The 17,261-nt window shown below is 43.1% G+C and overlaps 1 protein-coding gene across 4 annotated transcripts in view; it reads right to left on the bottom strand.

Moving 5' to 3' along the window:
• NRXN3 (neurexin 3) overlaps window positions 1-17,261 on the bottom strand; it is a 1,616,108-nt gene that overhangs the window by 1,557,576 nt on the left and 41,271 nt on the right. For 2 of the 4 annotated variants that reach the window (XM_061182764.1, XM_061182765.1), the window contains exons 3-4: window positions 5,110-5,139; window positions 2,218-2,229 (exon numbers count right to left, since the gene is read on the bottom strand). In XM_061182764.1, the coding sequence (XP_061038747.1) occupies window positions 2,218-2,229; window positions 5,110-5,139 (42 nt within the window). The remainder of the gene's footprint in view (window positions 1-2,217; window positions 2,230-5,109; window positions 5,140-17,261) is intronic. The other 2 variants (XM_061182762.1, XM_061182763.1) reach the window with 1 other exon arrangement.

The following is a 17,261-nucleotide window of genomic DNA, read 5'->3' as shown; positions in this document are numbered from 1 at the left end:
GATGCAAGAGACATTCCAAAAAAGAATCCCAACAACCTCTCTTAACATCACCTGGGAATAGGAAAGTTCAAGAAGAAAAAGAAAGCAATTGCTGAGTTCAAGCCCAGGCGATAAGGAAGACGGGAGAACCATTAACAAAAATAAGGAAGCTGGTTTGTGGCCAGATGGTACAAAGGTTGACTTTAAATATTGAAGTGACAGTACAGTTATATGGACATGTGTTATGGAGAATGCAAAGTGGCAGGTTGGAACTTGAGCCAGGTCAGTGCCAGGGAGGTAGCTGGGAGGCATATCCATGGATGTCATCCTTGGATCCAAGAGAGGCAGTATAGAGTAGTGATTAGGTGTTCAGATTCTGAGTTTCATTTTTACTTAGTAGCCATCTGACTTAAGTTATTTAACTCTCTGAGCCTTGATCTACTTGTCCATAGAGCAAGGATAACACTATCATCTACCTCACAAGACAGCTGTGATGATTGTGATAAGGCATATATAAAGCACATGGCACAATGGCTGCCACATAGGAAATGATCAATCAGTGTTAGTAGCAGTGACTGGAGAAAGAAAATAAGATACCTGTGTGCAAAATCTAAAAACACTAAAGACCTCTATCTTATGGGATGTTTTAGGGGATTAGGGAAAGAAAAGGAGAGAGGTTCAGGGGTTGGAGTGGGGGGCAGGGGAGACTGACCCTAATGTGTTCTCATAGAAGCCAGTGGGAGAAGGGACAAGTGACACAGTGCCACATGCTTCAGAAAGGTTGTGTCCTGGGCAAAGACTGGTGACTTTCCCTATGAAGAGATCACTAGAAGCCTCTGGTTGAATACAGTAAGTAGTGGAGTGGAGGGGGCAGCCAGATGTACCCTTTCAATCGTCATTCCTCTTCCTCGTCCCCCTTTCCCACTTCCTTTCAAAAGGTATCAAGCTCATAACAGGGTAAGAGTTCCCCAGGACAGATTTCTGAGAATGAACCCCGCCTCTGTGATTAGCATAAAAGGAATAGGCAATCAATTAACCCCAAAGTGACAGGACTGAACTACTTCAAGGTAACCATACATAACTTTTTAAAAATCAAGAAAGGCATGAAATTCAAATGAGAGATGGCCAGTTCACAGACTAGTCATCAAATCAACATTTTCAATATCTTGCCAGCCCCATCTTTCTTCAACATCTTCACGCCAGAATTCACATTTCCTGTTTCTGTTATTTGCCAATCTTTACAGGAAACAGAGGCACATGGCTTCACAGAGATAGGGACTGGAGAGTTAGGAAGGAAAAGGGGAGAAGCAAATGCAAATACATGTTTATAATTTATTAATTAACCTCTCCCTTTAGTCCTGAACAGCTAATCCAATTTGAGCTGGTGAGGCAGGTTCTCCAGGCTCAGGTCGCTGACAGCTTTGATTAGGAATGGATGAGTGAGCTGTGGTACCCAAAGGTGTGAAGCACCGAAAGGCATGTCAGAATATCAGAGCAAGTGCATCTGCTCAGCGCCTCTCCTTTTCCCAGGCTACCCAGCAAAAGGTGGACTTGGTAAGTTAAAATCCAGTGTTGCCTCTTTCTCAGTTTCTCCTTATGATGTAATGCACTGTCATTCCTATGATCTTCCACACATCCAGTCCCACCATTCTCAGCTCATCACCCCCAATCAGAAAACTTCCACTCCCCAAAATACAGAATATGTAACACAGAAGATAAAAGAGCAATAAATATCCCCCAAATTTCACATTAAATAAAATTTCAAGCTATTCACCAATCCTCTCCCCTTGCTCATCTATCATCCTTCCCTCCCTGAATTCAGTTATTCCCAAGTGATGAAACATTGGCACTTCATTTCACATCTTTCCCGTCCCTTCAATACATTTACTGGAGGGGATCTTAGAATACCCTGATTTAAGTAAAACATATCTTCCCAACACTGCACAACCACTTTCAGAACCCCCCATTCCTGCTAGAAACAGCACACCATAATGGGTAAGGCTCATCCTGGATTTAGAGGGAGGCAGGCCAACTCAGAATGATCCCCAACCACTGAGTATGAAGTACATTGAAGGAAAATGGTAGCATTGGCTTTTTATTTTTATTTTTTTTTAGTTTTTGTTAAAAATACTGTTAAAATCTGGACTATATTCATCAGAATCACAATTCCCCTTGGATACATGAATATTTCAGAAGGCAGATTGATAATTATAATGATAAAAATAAAATGATCTCTACCTTTACTTCTACCTACAGAAAGGAACGTCCAGTTATGTAGAGGAAGCATGGTGTCCACCATGGAGGCGGCAAGAGAGAGAGAGAGAGAGCAGGGAGAGTAAAACATCAGCACACTGCAGACACACAAAGAAATGTAACACACATGGCAAAACCCACAATAGTAATGGCAACAGCAGTACAATCTTGAGAAGGCAGCACAAAATAAATGCACAATGTTTTGCTTAAACAGTGTGACCAGCAAGGCTGCTTCCATCAGCTTCACGTTTAAGCTTTTTCCCATTAGCTTCTTCTCAGTCCCATCCTTAGAAACACGACCAAATCTGCATGCAAAAGCACTGCATAGCCACATATATGTGAAATTGCACACACTTAACCAATGTAAAATTGTTTAGGGAAAGTTTCAGAGAATCTAAGTTCTCCTGTATTTTCTCAACATTAATATGAGTCATGAGGATCAAGAGTATGACATACATGTATAGGTGGTACACACACAACATACATAAGTATTTCCACACATATTTATGGGCATCAAAAACAAATTCTGGAGATTCAGCAAGAACCAGACAGAAATCTCTTTCTTTCATGTTGAAGGAATAAGGAAAAGGAAAGGAGTATTGGCTTTTTAGGTAATCATCACAAGGGCAAGAACAGACAAAGGGTGGGAAATGGAAAAGAATGAGAGGAGGAGGAATGGGGTCAAAGGACCTTCTTAAAAACAAATTAAACAGCAAATTGCACCTTCAAATCTTAGTGACACTGACCACCCAGAAGAATTCTGCATTCTTTTTTGAAAACCTGTCTAAAGAGGGATTCACAATATCCGTGTCTGTCATTATTTCATTGCCTAAAGCCTCTTTTTCTAGAAGATTCCTGACTTACCCCCCCAGAGCATATGTACATAGTATGTCTGAATTCTCTACTCATGTACACTTCAATGTTGAGTGCCCAAGAGAAGTTGAGTAGTAGGCGGAAAAGTGGGAAGGGTATACAATACAGGTTCTCCAAATGCTTTTCACACCAATGTTGGGATTTAGCCCTCTGAAATGCCTGTGCTTCATCAGTGGGTCTGAAATAAACTGAATCAGGATTAAAGAAGTCCCCACCAGTCTATCTCATCTACCTAGACTCTATGCTAGGACATCAGCCATATGATACACTCAGACTTCCAAGCCACTGTAAAAGCTAGAATTCCAAAAGGGCAGCTGGGAGCATAAGATGAGACAATGTAGAAGGGCATCTTGTCATCAGGACTCTGAGGGCCTGCTTTTTCTGGTGGAACTTGTTATCAAGGTCGGGCCACCGAATGCCAGCAATTCATAGAACTTGGGTCTTACCACTCTGTAGAGATATGCATAACTCTCTCAAACTACCTGGATACTAAGTCAACATGAAGAGCACCCCCTACTCATATTCACTTCATAGTAACCTGCTGTAGGGGGATCACTTCTCTCACTCACCTACAAGAATAGAGAGACTTCATCCCAACCTCTTCCAGAGCGCCATCTAACACTGGAAAACTCACCTGACCCCCTCCGTCCAGCTCTGTTCTTTGACATCTGCTCCTATACCAGACCATGTGTTCATTGAAATGCCCAGAGTCCACATCATGGATCTTGGCTCAGGTCTGGAGGATACAATTCTGTTGGTAAAGTGTGCTTCCTCCTTGTCCTGCCTTATCAAGTCAGGATGCCCTCAATTGCCCACCTCTGCAGCTACCTGGACACCATAAGCAAACTTCCCTCAGACCTGGGTTGTTCCTTGATCTGATCATATACTCCCCTTTATGGCAACACTGTCTGATGGATCCAGTGTAAGGAAATGGGGGTGTGTGTGTGGGGTGTCCTTCCGTGCTGCCCCACCCTACTCAAAAGATCAAGAAAAAACGGCAGAACACGGAAATACCCCTCCTTTCCCTTTTCTTTGGTCCTCCAAAAAAAGGCACTGAGCCCATGTGTATTTTGAAAAGAAATAGACAAGAGAAATTAAAGTACAGTCTTTTGGTGTCAGGGCGTGGCAGGTAGACCCATCTTGCAATCATTCCAAAGCGCAGAAGAAACACAATAGCAGCAATTGAACGGTGAAGAAAAAGACAATTTTAAGTAGGCTCAGTTCTTGAATCCTGATTTAGGCTGATAATATGGAAAATTTTTATTTAGGAGAAAAAGGCTTCATTCACAGCCCACCCTGTGCTTAGCTGAGCTGAATTTCCTGCACAGTTCATTTCCTGCATAATTGAATATTTTAGGTTGCAGATGCTGAATTTACAGATCTTTATATGCAGTTTTCTTCAGGGTGTATAATGAGTTAGAATCCTGCCATGAGGACATTAGCATGTTCTTTCGGTGGTTTTTGCTTTTATACAAAACTGAAAACAGTCAAACCCCTAAGGGTTCCCTTTGACCATTCAGGGCTGGGGCTAAAAGTCATTACAATGGGCAGTGGGATGGAGGGGAAGACAAAAAGCAAACCTTTACTCAGAGTGAAATTCAGAGAAGCCCAGCTCCTCTCCCCCAACCTGGGGCCCCAGCATGGGGCTTAGGGAAGAAGTTAACCGCTCTGTTGCTCTGAAATTAGCTTCATTCACCCCCATTATCGACACCGTCATGGCTTGTTTCATGCTTCTCTCTTGGAGGCAGCCCGGCAGAGCCAGTGCCCAGGATGACAAATGATGGTGCATAATGGAGAAGCCAAGGGGGTGATGGGGGCGGGAAACCACGATGCATTGGGAAAGGTGCCCCCCACCGCAGGATGGCTCTGCTGGCAGCCTGGCCCATGGCAGGAGAGACAGGCAGCAAATGGCCTGCCAGGGATGATGAGGCTCTGAGCGACCAGCCAGAGGCACGAAGGCAAGCAATTCAGGCAGCTGTAGCACCACAAGCACAGAGCACCTACCTTGTTCACTCATCATGAGGTGGGAGAGGCCTTGAGGAAGGAAGAGAGGGGAGAAGAGGAGTCCGGGTGGGGGGGGGAGGGGAAGGAAAAAAGAAAGAAGACAAAGTTAGAATCCCAAATGCCAGGCAATCTTCTCTTAATTCTTGAGTGGAAGGAGTGGCGGGGGCATCCACACATACTGAGGAACATGCAACGAGCACTGAAATGCAGGGCAGAACGTCCCGGGCCATCCAGTTCAAGGTCAGTCTTTTGTTTGCTGAACCTCTCGGTCACATCATGAGAACTTTCCTTTCACCATTGTTTCTATGCAATAGGTAGGATTTGAGATAAATCTATTAAAGATTAGGTCCCTTAGGAAAGAGACGCCAGGTGCCGGGCAAAGTCGGTTTCTTTCTTTCTTTTAAATTGTTTTTAATAATAATACATGGTCACTGTAGAAACTTTGGAAAAGTCAGAAAAGAAAAAAGAAAAAAATCAGCTGTAATCCCACATCCAGAGATTACCGTCCAACTTTTCTTTCCCCCTAGATACAGTAGTCGCTTCTACAAAAATCGGACCACACTGAACGTACAAAATGAGTTCCTGCGGGACTTCCCTGGTGGTCCAGTGGGTAAGGCTCCACGCTCCCAATGCAGGGGGTCCAGGTTCAATCCCTGGTCGGGGAACTAGATCCCGCATGCATGCCACAACTAAGAGTTCGCATGCCGCAACTAATTAGTCCACATGCTGCAACCAAAGATCCCGTATGCCGCAACTAAGACCCAGCACAGCCTAAATAAATAAATGATAAATAAATAAATATTTTTTTAAAAAATGAGTTCCCGCGTTCAAGAGTTAATTAGACAACCTGAAACTATCTCCATATGATCCTTGTCTTCACCCAGTGACAACCACACCCCTTCCCTCTGTCCCTCCTCCACCGCGAACTTTTCCTAGAAAGTCCCTCACCTTTGATCACAGAGGCCTAGCCAAGCACTGAATGGATTGAAGAAGGTACACGGAGGCCCAGTAAACAAGTAGCAGAACCTCTCACTATGTTCTTGTGGAAGTCAAACAAGGCTCTTAAGAGCTCATTACTTCAAGGGAAGCATAAGCCCTGATACATCTATTAAAAGAAAAGATTTCCAACCAGTAGCCAACCGTGATGGCTATTTGCTCTTCCGTTGCCTTTATTACTACCGGAGTTACTTGGCGATCACCCCAGAGAACTTTACCCAGAGTAAAATTCAGGGATATAGGAGATTAATAAAGGAGAAAAATCTCTAAAGTATGGAAATCTGTAAATGTTTTTGGAGATAACTAGAGATTTAGAGAAGTAATCAAAGACAAAATATGGGTCAAGCAATTGACATTTTAAAGATCAATGATATATTAAATACATAGATACATGTGCCATAAATGTCAGTCATTTTTTCTAAACAAATTTCATTAAACTATTATCATATTTTAAATGTACCTTTCTGGCATTCATCTCTCAAGGCCTAGGATATTAATACTCATGGAGGAAGGGAATCATGCCAAAGCAAGTCATTCTCATAATTTGTTTTATTTAAAAAATTAAGTTTTGGTATTTTATGGGAGGGGATAAGAAGAAAGAACAAAGGCACTAGATTTGACTAAGAGAAACCTCAGCAGAAGTAACTATTCATAAAATGCCTGATATTTCTGGACCAAGCCATAGCCTTCAGCATCCAGCTCAAGCACACTAAGGGGGAGGGTCTGGGGCAGGTAGGTGGTGTATGTGAAGGGGGAACGGGAACAGAATAGGTGTGTGAATTCACAGGAGGGTTGTCAGCATTAAGAAATGAGAATAAGGAAGATCCAAAGAGATCCCTAAGAGCAAAATGGAGGTTAAAAATAAAAGGACCATAGTACTATATTGTGTACTTGAAATGTAAATGCTCAGAGAGGAGACCTTAAATGTCTTCACCATAAAAGGGAAATGGTAACTATGTGATGAAATGAAGGTGTTTCATATGAGTGTATCTAATCAACACATTATATACTTCAAATTTACACAATGTTATATGTCAGTTATCTCAATAAAGCTGGGGGCTTTATTGAGACAACTGTCCTTTCATTTTTTAAATGAAAGGACAAACATTTTTATACCTGCAATTAAAGATGTTTGGCAGCTGGGAGGTGTGAGTAGAAGAGGCAGAAGAGTAAACAAAAATTTGCCAGATGAAGAGGAAACGGGACACTTGGTATTCAGAGGGTGTTCAAAGCCCTGGAGAAGCCCCTACAGTTGGGCCCATTTATGTATTACCTGTGTTTCTTTGAAGCTGTGTTTCCCAAAACACATTTCACTGACCACCTGCATCAACCGCCTGGGGATACTTATCAACCGTGAAGAGCCTGGGCCCCACCCAAGTCCTAATGAATTAGAATCTTGGGGAGGAGTTGGGGAAAGATCTGAATTTTAAATAAGTCGCACTAGTGATTCTCTTTTTTTTTAATTTAATTAATTAATTAATTTATGGCTGTGTTGGGTCTTCGTTTCTGTGCGAGGGCTTTCTCTAGTCGCTGCAAGTGGGGGCCACTCTTCATCGCGGTGCGCGGGCCTCTCATTATCGCGGCCTCTCTTGCTGTGGAGCACAGGCTCCAGACGCGCAGGCTCAGTAATTGTGGCTCACGGGCCTAGTCGCTCCGCGGCATGTGGGATCTTCCCAGACCAGGGCTCGAACCCGTGTTCCCTGCATTGGCAGGCAGATTCTCAACCACTGCGCCACCAGGGAAGACCCCGCACTAGTGATTCTTGTGCTCACTAGAACTTGAGAGCTACCCCTTTAGAGTGACATATAAATCAAATTTTGGTAAATTAAATTGTATGATAAATGCACTAAGAGGAATTGGATATATAATGGAACCCTGCAGTGGATCCTTTTGTAAAAGGAAGAATCCTTTTAAAATGCAAATATCCACCACCTGTGTTTTAAAATTTAAATATGTACTTGTCAGGTTTTATTAAGCTACATATGTAGTTGCAGTATTGTCACTCAAATAAAATGTACATATTCTTCAACTTATAGAAAATCTTAAATAGAAATATCAGGACAGGAATGCAAATCTGAGATCCTGATGTCAAAACTTTGGTTTTGTAGGCAACAAAGCAAAACAGACATAAACAAGTATAACAGGAAATAACATGAGAGAGGGGAGAAACTGTGTAAACATATTATGGTTTGAGTTTTATTTTGCTTTTTGAGAAGGGAATTTTTGCACTTTCATGAGCTTTTACATTAGTGTCTTCTCTTATACAAACCTATCCCCTAAGCTTGCAGAGTTAAGAACTGGAAACCAGGAATTCCAGAGGGTCTAGGTCTATTCTGAAATTCTGTTTCTCTCCCCTTCCACCCCAAAACACTCCTACTTGCTGCAAAAAGACCTCAGTTCCCCCCAAAAGTGAATGGAAGAAACAAGAATCAATCAAACAAATGATTCAAGTACCTACTATATGTAAAGGCTGCATAAGGTAGTGGGATGCAAACAAGTATGGTACATAGTTGTCAACCTCGAAGAGTTTAGAGTCTAGTTGACAAGGTGTGTGTGTGTGTTTATATTTACACAAACATACATATGATATATATATATAGTGGTACCTGACAGTGAAGGGTAGGGGTTAAGATCAAGGACTTCAGAGCCAGATTTGAATCCCACCTTTGTTACTTTCTAGTTTGTGACCCTAGGAAAGTTGCTAAACATCTCTGTGCCTTGACTTCCCATCTGTAAAATTTGGATAATTATCAAGCCAAATTCATAGGTTGTTTTGAGGATTAAATAAATGAATATATGTAAAGCAGTGCCTGTACATGGTAAGGACTATATAAGGGTTATTGGTTTTTTTGTTTATGCTATAACAATATACTGATGTGTGAGGCAACACGAAGCATAGTGCCTGACACACAGTAGGTGCTCCGTATGTATTTGGTGAGTGAATGAGGAGTGAATGATGGGTAATTGGTAAGTGTCAAACGATTAATTCAGACAATAAGGACAGTAGGACCGTGAGGAGGGCCCTGGGTGTGCAGCAGAGGTTTCTGGAGGAAAGTGGGATTTACAATATGCCTTGGAAGACGGTTTAGGATTAAGAGCGATGCAGGACGTTCCAGGTTAACACTACTACCTCCCAAGACCACCAATTGCATTTGTAAGGACTTTCCTGTCAACTTTCTGGAACACCTAGGACACTGTCAGGCACATGGAAGGTATGTAATGCATGCTGTATGAATAACAGTGAACACATACAAACGGTTCATCTGAGGAAGAAGTGAAAGGTGATCTTAAGGATCAAAGTATGGAACCATTGTATGAAGGCCTTGAGTTTCCAGGCTAAGGAAGAAGGACTTGATCTTGCAGCTGATGGGAGACATTGAGGGCTTGTGGGCAGGAGAATGACCCAGGGAAAATGATGTTGAGGAAGATTGCTTTGGCAATGGCGCAGACAGGATGGATTAGAGGGAAAAGAGAGGCAGAAAGATCTGTCATAGGCAGAGGGCCTGAATTAGTATCATGGCAGCAGGAAGGAAAAGGGAAAAAGAGGATTCAACAGGCTTTGGGTGACCGATGAGATGCTTCAGGGGAAGAACGGATGGGAGACTGAGTGAAGCATTGTCAGAAATAGGAAGGTGGGACGGAGTTGGGAGATGGATTTGGAATGAGGGCGATAATGAGTTCTGTTTTAGGCATGATAAGTTGAAGAAACAGAAGAATCGCTCAAGCAAAAAGTCTAAGGTGCATTTAACAGTATAGGACTAAGGTCTGCAAGAAAGTCAGGACAAATATAAAAGTGTATCACCTCCACTTCATGAAAGAGAGGGTCTGTGCCCATGTAAGTGAATGAATCCTCAAAGAAAAAGGGGCCAGAGCACTGAGTCTTAACCTGGGAGGGATGGGGGATATTAAGATATCCTGGAGGTTCTTTTTTCTACATGCATATTCAACATTAAAGTAAAATTTTACATTCAAAAAGAAAAAGGAACTATATGGCTTTCCAATATAGATACAGAAAAATAATGCTCAAAAAAAAATCTTAACTGAGAAGGATATAATTAGCAAGGAAGGAAAAGCGATCTATGCTGGCTGTGTGTTATGTATGTGGTTGATGAGGAAAGGGGGGGGTGGGGGGGAATGAAGATCACCCTTCTTGTCAATTTCAGAAACAAAGGGTCAGCAGCAGCCCCCCAGACCACACAGCCAGCCTTGGGACTAGCACCTGGCTGGGTTTGCAGTTTGGCATTTAATCTGAACCTGATGTTCAGGGCTGCCAAAAGACAAGATATGGGCTGGAACAGGGGGCTCAGGGAAGCAAAGGGGACCACATCTTTCCAAAACAATCCCACCATCAGCTCTGAATTTGAATAGATTCTCAATGAAGACTCAAAAGCCAGCTCCATAAAAGTTCACCTAATGGAGGGTAGGGAACAGGAAGTGAGCTCAGAAGAGCCTTTGATAGTCAGGATATTGAGAATTTTCAATACAGAATTCTTATGGAACTACAATGTCTTTTTAAAAATAATTATAAAAATTAGAAAGCAACTGAAATGTTTCCTATGTAGATGTCACACACTGTCAAAGTGCTACCCTAGCTGGATTCAGGGACCATTCTGGATTCCACGAAGATGTCTGATAATTTTTACCCTTCTCTTCCCTCTTTCTAGTGCTATATCCCACCCTTCTTGTGCCTATCTATCTGTGGTGCACAGGTTCTCAGGGTACATACAAGAACAAGAAGAGAAAAACATCATCAGTAGGTAAGACATACAAAGTTGAAACTGCCTTAGAACAGACTGCAAATCATATGTAGATTATATGCAAAATATACGTATGGCCCTCTAAACTATGTTATACCCTTTGGGAAAATCCCTATGGAGATAGCTGCTTTTGCAGCTCAGGAGAATGGAAATGGCTACGAAAGCAAAGTCATTTGTAAGTGGCTGTGGCCATCATGAAGCTTGTCATGAAAATGACTAATATAGAGAATAGAAAACATTTACTGAAACAGGCAAAAGGAAGATGCAATGTTCAGAAACCAGGCCAGAAGTTGAAGGCCTCCATCATTTAAGCTAGTACTGTGTCCCCCTCAAACCTATAATATCCCACCCCCTCAGATGGTTTTTAATCCTCCTTCCTTCCTTCATTTTGACTGGGTAATTGGGGAAAGTAGTTCAGGGGAGGAAGGAAGTCACTCATGGAAAAAAGAAAAAGAGAGAGAGAGATTCGGGGGGGAAAAAAGCAAGTTATCTCTGCCAAGGCTTTTCTCTCATTCACTTTCAGGGTAACTTTTCTCCCCCTGTAAAATCCACACATATCATCTCTTTTTCCATACTGAAGTAGAGAAATGAAATGTCACTAATTGCTGTAAGTGCCAAGTGCCAACGTTGAATTTTTATGAAGCCAGAAGGACTTTTAAAAAGAGTAATTACATAAAATCAGAAGGTAATGGAAACATTCACCCTATGTTTCTGGAGGAAGTAAGGAGCCGGTGAAGATGGTAGGGGGTGGGGCCTGACAGAAAGAGAAGCCACAGGTAACCATCGTGCCTGCAGGGTGATTAGGAACTTGGAAAAGAGAGAAGGGGAAAGAAGAAATACACATCTTAGCATTTTAAGCGCTTAAAAGAGAGGAAATTCAGTTAATTTGGTAAAAAGAATTATAACAGTAGCTAATATCTGTTGACTGTTTGCTATATAGAAGGCATGGCTATGTGTCATGCCATTAAATATAGCTCTATGGGAAAGTCATTGCTATAATGTTGATTTTACAGGTAAGGAAACCAAGACCTAGAGCCAAAATCCCACTTCTTAATAAGTGGTGAAATGTGGATTCTAAGCCAGCAGGTGGATTCTGCAGGCTGGATGGTAGCTATGACACTAGCTACCCTGTCTAACTCAGTGCTGGTGGCGAAGGGAGGAGACATGTCTTGGAGAATTCAGGAGCAGAAAATAGTGTCTGGACATTAATTCAACTTCATTTATGATTCTGGTGTAGCATGATTTAAGGTGCACTGGAGAAACCCTTTTACATAAATGGCCACCATCTCCCTCTCCTCAATCTCCATCCCCAGATTCTACTAAAATATGAAGCTTTTCCTTTCCTGGGTCATTTCTTGGGGTTATTAAGCAACTTCCCTCATTAAAATGCAAATCTGAACACGAGCTGCACTCAGGCTCCTCAGTCATTGCACTGCCCTGTGTGTGAGATCATCAGGAAGCCAAGCTTAAGATCTTTCTTCAAAGACAGGAGTGGCACAGGGACATGTGAGAAGGAAGGACGGAGACACGCAGTCACAGGTTGAGGAAGTCTGCCACCATGGGCAGGGGAGGACACAGGGACAGGCTGGGGTTGGGGAGAAGGATGCTTAAGGGGAAGAGGTGGGGCCTGAAGGAAAGCTCCACCTACTTCCACAGTCGTGTCTCAGACCAGCCCTTCCACAGGCAATTTCCTGACCTTCATCATGAGCTTCATCGTGGACTTCAGTTTCCTTGTCCTGTCTGGGGTTCTCCGGTGGCTTACAGCAGAGCCTAGACCTGCTCAGCATTTTGATAAATGACTTGGCTGAGAACATTCATGACATGCTGTCTGGATGTGGTAATGAACTAAAGCTGAAAGGAATAGCTAACTCGTTAGTCATCGGAATTAGGGCCCAAAAGATGTGAGCAGGCAAAAGCAAAATTTAATTTTAAGGGGCAAATATAAATTGTGGCACTTAAGCACAACCTCCCACTACCCCCACCAACCCCCAAAAATCACAAATAAAAAGAAGTCAAAAGCCCCACCTCTTCTTATCACTGACCACAAAACCTAGGGTTCTGGTTCAGAGAACAGTGCCATATATTAGGAGGGGCATTAATGAGGTAGACGTATCCAAAGGAGAAGAATCAGATGGTAAGAGGTCCCAAAGCATGTCACATGCAGAATGGCTGAAGGAACTGCTATGTACAGCCCAAACAGGAGAGAGCAAGGTAAGGACATGAGAGCTACCTTCAAACATTTTAAAAGTTGCACATGCAAGATAAAGGACCAAGTGCATTCAGCAAGATGAGGGTGGAATAATAGGGGATATTTCACTTGCCAGAATGCCACAGAAGAGAGTCAAAGTGGGGTTTTAGAAGATAACCACCAAAAATCCATTCCAACTCTAAGACATAGAGTTTCTATGAACCAAGATGATTTCTGAAGAGGCCAAGCAACTACTTACTGGGTTGAACCATATGAAATTGCTGATATTTGACTGGTTTTGACCTACAAAAATGACAATTAAAATGGTTCAAACTGATACCCTGAGAACACCACCCATAATCAAAAAGGTTGAAGCACGAAACGAGGTTTATCAACAAAACACCCAACAGCAATCATGAAATGACATGAACAGAAGATCAACCGTTTACTTATATGATTTTGGCTTTTCCACAAGCCTTGAACAATACTGGGGATGAAGTGAATAGTTGGGCTGATGATGGTGATGGTTTCCAGAGGAGAGCCTGTTGCTATTTCTCCAAGGCAGGTGCCTCTGGGTTGGTCCTTCCGTGATGCCACTACATTCCATTCTCACCACTAAGCCCTTTGTTGGATGTAACTGTGCTAGCGCACTCACTATTTGCCTCTAGACCAACTTTGTTCTTACAGCATGGTGACCTGGACTGAACAGAAAGTATTTCCTCAATGGCACCCATGAATCACCAAAAGTGTCTGTATGGCATAGCCACAGAGAAGAGGAAAGAATGTCTGCAGCACCTTCCCAATCTATTCCACCTCTCTGGAAGGGTGGGTGTAGCTTCTTTTTTCATGAATACCATGGAAGGAAGAGAGATGAAGGCAGTCATGCTTGTCACTCTAAGGGTTAAAGCATCAGCAATTATGGCTTCTAGAAAAGACTCTTCCCAAAGAAGAAGTCCTTGCTCTCCAAATGTCATGAACTTCTCTAAAATAGCTCTTTGTTCATGAATGACATGCAGCTGGAAGGGTCGGCAGATGTGCTAGATGAATTAACTGTACCCAAATAGACCATGGTGTGCTGGATTTTAAAAATCCAGGGATGAATTTGACAACATCAAAGAATGGCCCCAAGTCTAAGTCAAATAAACCAATTGCACAAGTGCAGGAAGGGGAGAGAAATGGCTTAGCAGCAGTGCACACAAAATCTTAAAAGTTTTCAGTGACTTTAAGTTCAACTTAATACTATAGTCATTTTTTAAAAAGTAAGGTGTTTGATGCTGCCATTAATAGATGTAGGGAGTCTAGAAAAAGGGAGCAATGCTACCACTCTATAATGAACCGGTTGCAGCATGTCCGTAACACTGTATGTGGTGTGGGCATCCTTCTTTGGAAAGGAAGCAAAAAAATGTTATTTTTCAGAGAACTGTGACCTGGATGAAAGAGCTGAAAACCCTTGTATGAGAATGCCCAAAGAAACTGGAGATGTTTTAGCCTTTAGAAAAGAAAATCCTTAAAGACAAAAGCCCTGTCTTCAAACTCTGGAAGTGTAATTAGATCTATTTTGTGTGTCTCCAAGGGCTGGAAGCAATACAGGTGGTGAAAGCTATAGTGACTCAGAATAAAGGAGAGCTTGTGAACACTCAGTGCTGTTAGAATGGAACAGAATGGCTAAAGGAGCAATGAGTTACTCATCACTGCAGTGGTTCAAGCCAAGTTTGAATAAACTCTTATAGAAGAGATTCAAAAATTAGGTGCACAAAGAACCTTGACAACCTTTTGGTTCCTTTCCATCTCTGAAATGCTGATTCTAGCAACAAAGTTTATGAACACATACAAGATGGCAAGTAGTGGGGATGCAGGCATGGATAAGTCTCTGTTCTCAAGAATAAGGGACTCCCTGTCCTTCAAGAGCCCACAGTGGCCGATGTGGGCATGTGGGGGACAATACACAGCTGGCTATAGCATAGTGTATTATGATGAGGGCTCTACTAGCCCCGTGACCTAAGGTGCCATGGAGCTCAGACAAAGGGGGGCTCATTCATCCCATCCTCCCTTCTATCTCCTCACCCCCACCTCCCTGCTTCCCTTAATTTATGGAGGGTATAAAACAGCAGTTAACGCTGAAGTTTTTAAGTCCCTTCACTTTCCTTTAAAACACTGGTTTTCAAAGTGTGATATGACTTTGGTCATATCAGAGCACCTGGGGGAAATGTCTTACTTCAGTGAGCCTGGATCGCATTCATTAACTCTCCAGGTGATTTTCATGCTCACCAGAATTTGCAAACCGCTGCTCTAAATAATCCAAAACCTGGATTCAAATCCCAGCTCTACCTCTTGCTAACTGGGATTTTGAGCATGTTAACTATTCTGTGCCTTTTTCCTGTAAAACAACTGCATCTCACTTGTAAGATATCTTCTCAGGATCACTGTGACAATCACATGCAACCACGTATGGATAGCACTAAGCAGAGTTCATGGCACGTAGGAAGGGCTCAAAAGCTTGTAGTCACTGCTGTTGTTATTCAGGAGACTGGCATATCTAGGCCCTCTCTCCTCCACCACCCCCCCTCCCATCTCTTGCCAACATCATTTCTCCAGTAAGCTGGCAGACCTGGCAGACCGCCTACCCAGGCATCCTCAGATGCCTCCCTCCATGGTCACAGTCAGCTAAGTGGCCGCATAAGGGCACCCACTGTCCTCAACAATCAGCTGTATTCCACCGCCCCACTCCTCCTGAGGCCTAGCCCCACAAACTGACTAGCTTAGCCCAGGAGCTTTCCAGACCTTCCTAGGCAGGTCTTCGGAATGGGAGGGTCTCCAATGCTGCCATAAATAGGCTGTGTGACTCAGCTGAATTACAGGGAAGTTCTATGGCCTGTTTTCTCTCCTGTACAAAGAAGGAATTAATCTAGAATAGTTTCTCTTTGGTCTCACCAACGGCATCTTGAACAGCACAATCTTTGAATGAAACTTTCCCGTACATTGCAGCACATTTAGCATTCGTTGTCCCTTCCTCCTAAATGCCACCAATGCCCCCTCATTATTGGAGCAACAAATACCCATCCTACACATTTGGCAGGGTCTATCCCACTGAGACAACAGGATCACTTTAATGGTGTTTCCAGCTCTAACCCTGACCTTGCCCTCCAGAACTGAGAAACAAACTGGGACCATAACCAGCACCCCAGGGAGTCTGCCTTGCCAAGACAGTAAAGGAGGCGATTTTAAAAGGCTCTAGAAAAAGGCACCAAGGCCTAGTGATCTGCTTCTTTGAGTTAGCCGGAGCTGGAGGCACGCTGGGAAGCAGCTCCTTACTCACACCTACTCATCAGGAACAGCTACAGGAGCCAAGGGGCTCTTCCCAGGCCCCAGCCGGGCAATTGGCTGGGAGCTGAGCACTGTTAGCCCAGCCAAGGGCCCCTTTCCAATCCAATTATGCGCAGCAGTGGTGGATTTCCCTACAGCCTGCATTCCCCACTGAGCTGAGCCCAAGATGGGCACTGAATAAACACTGGTTCAATTACCTTCTGTCTCAGGGTGAACCCCAACAAAAAAGCAGCCTGTCTTTTAAAGGGGTGTGGGGTAAAACTAAAAACTGAGTCTTGAGCGCTATTCGTTCACCGAGCAAGCGTTTATTCTGTGCCGGTGATGTACTGGCACTGTCCTAGGCTGAGGCCGTACCGTACAGGAGTGTACCTTTGTGGGGTGAGCACTCTAGGTGGAACTCCATATGAGACATCTCCAGGGCCAGACATACCACGGTTTGCATCCTGCTCCACCACTTTTAACTGGGTGGGACTGATGAGTTAACATCCCTGAGTGTCAGTTTGTTCACGGTGAAACGGGTTTAATAACAGAATCCACCTCCTGGGCATTTCAAAAGAATTAACTGATGCACGTAAAAACATAGTATTTCAGTGTCTGGCTCAAAATACAAGCTCAATAAATGTCAGATGTTTTTCCTAATAAATAAGAGAGAAAAGCCAGTGGGACTATTGTCCAAAAGAATAGGAAAGAAAAGACAAAAATATAACGGGTAGCACTGGAGTTAGGAGCTGTCAGTCTCTGGTAATGGAGGAGAAGGCATTTTCCTGAATCCTCCTCCCCAAGAGAGCTCAGTTAGATGGCCTAATCATAGATCCTCAGAATGGAAGAAGCCTGAGAGGTCATCTGATTTAAAGAAGCCTCATACCCAGAAAGGTTAATGACTTACC

Source organism: Eubalaena glacialis, chromosome 2 (genome assembly GCF_028564815.1).
Source record: "Eubalaena glacialis isolate mEubGla1 chromosome 2, mEubGla1.1.hap2.+ XY, whole genome shotgun sequence".
NCBI classification, from domain to species: Eukaryota; Metazoa; Chordata; class Mammalia; order Artiodactyla; family Balaenidae; genus Eubalaena; species Eubalaena glacialis.
Note: the sequence above shows the minus strand (reverse complement) of the source record. Positions and strands in the feature narration are given on the sequence as shown.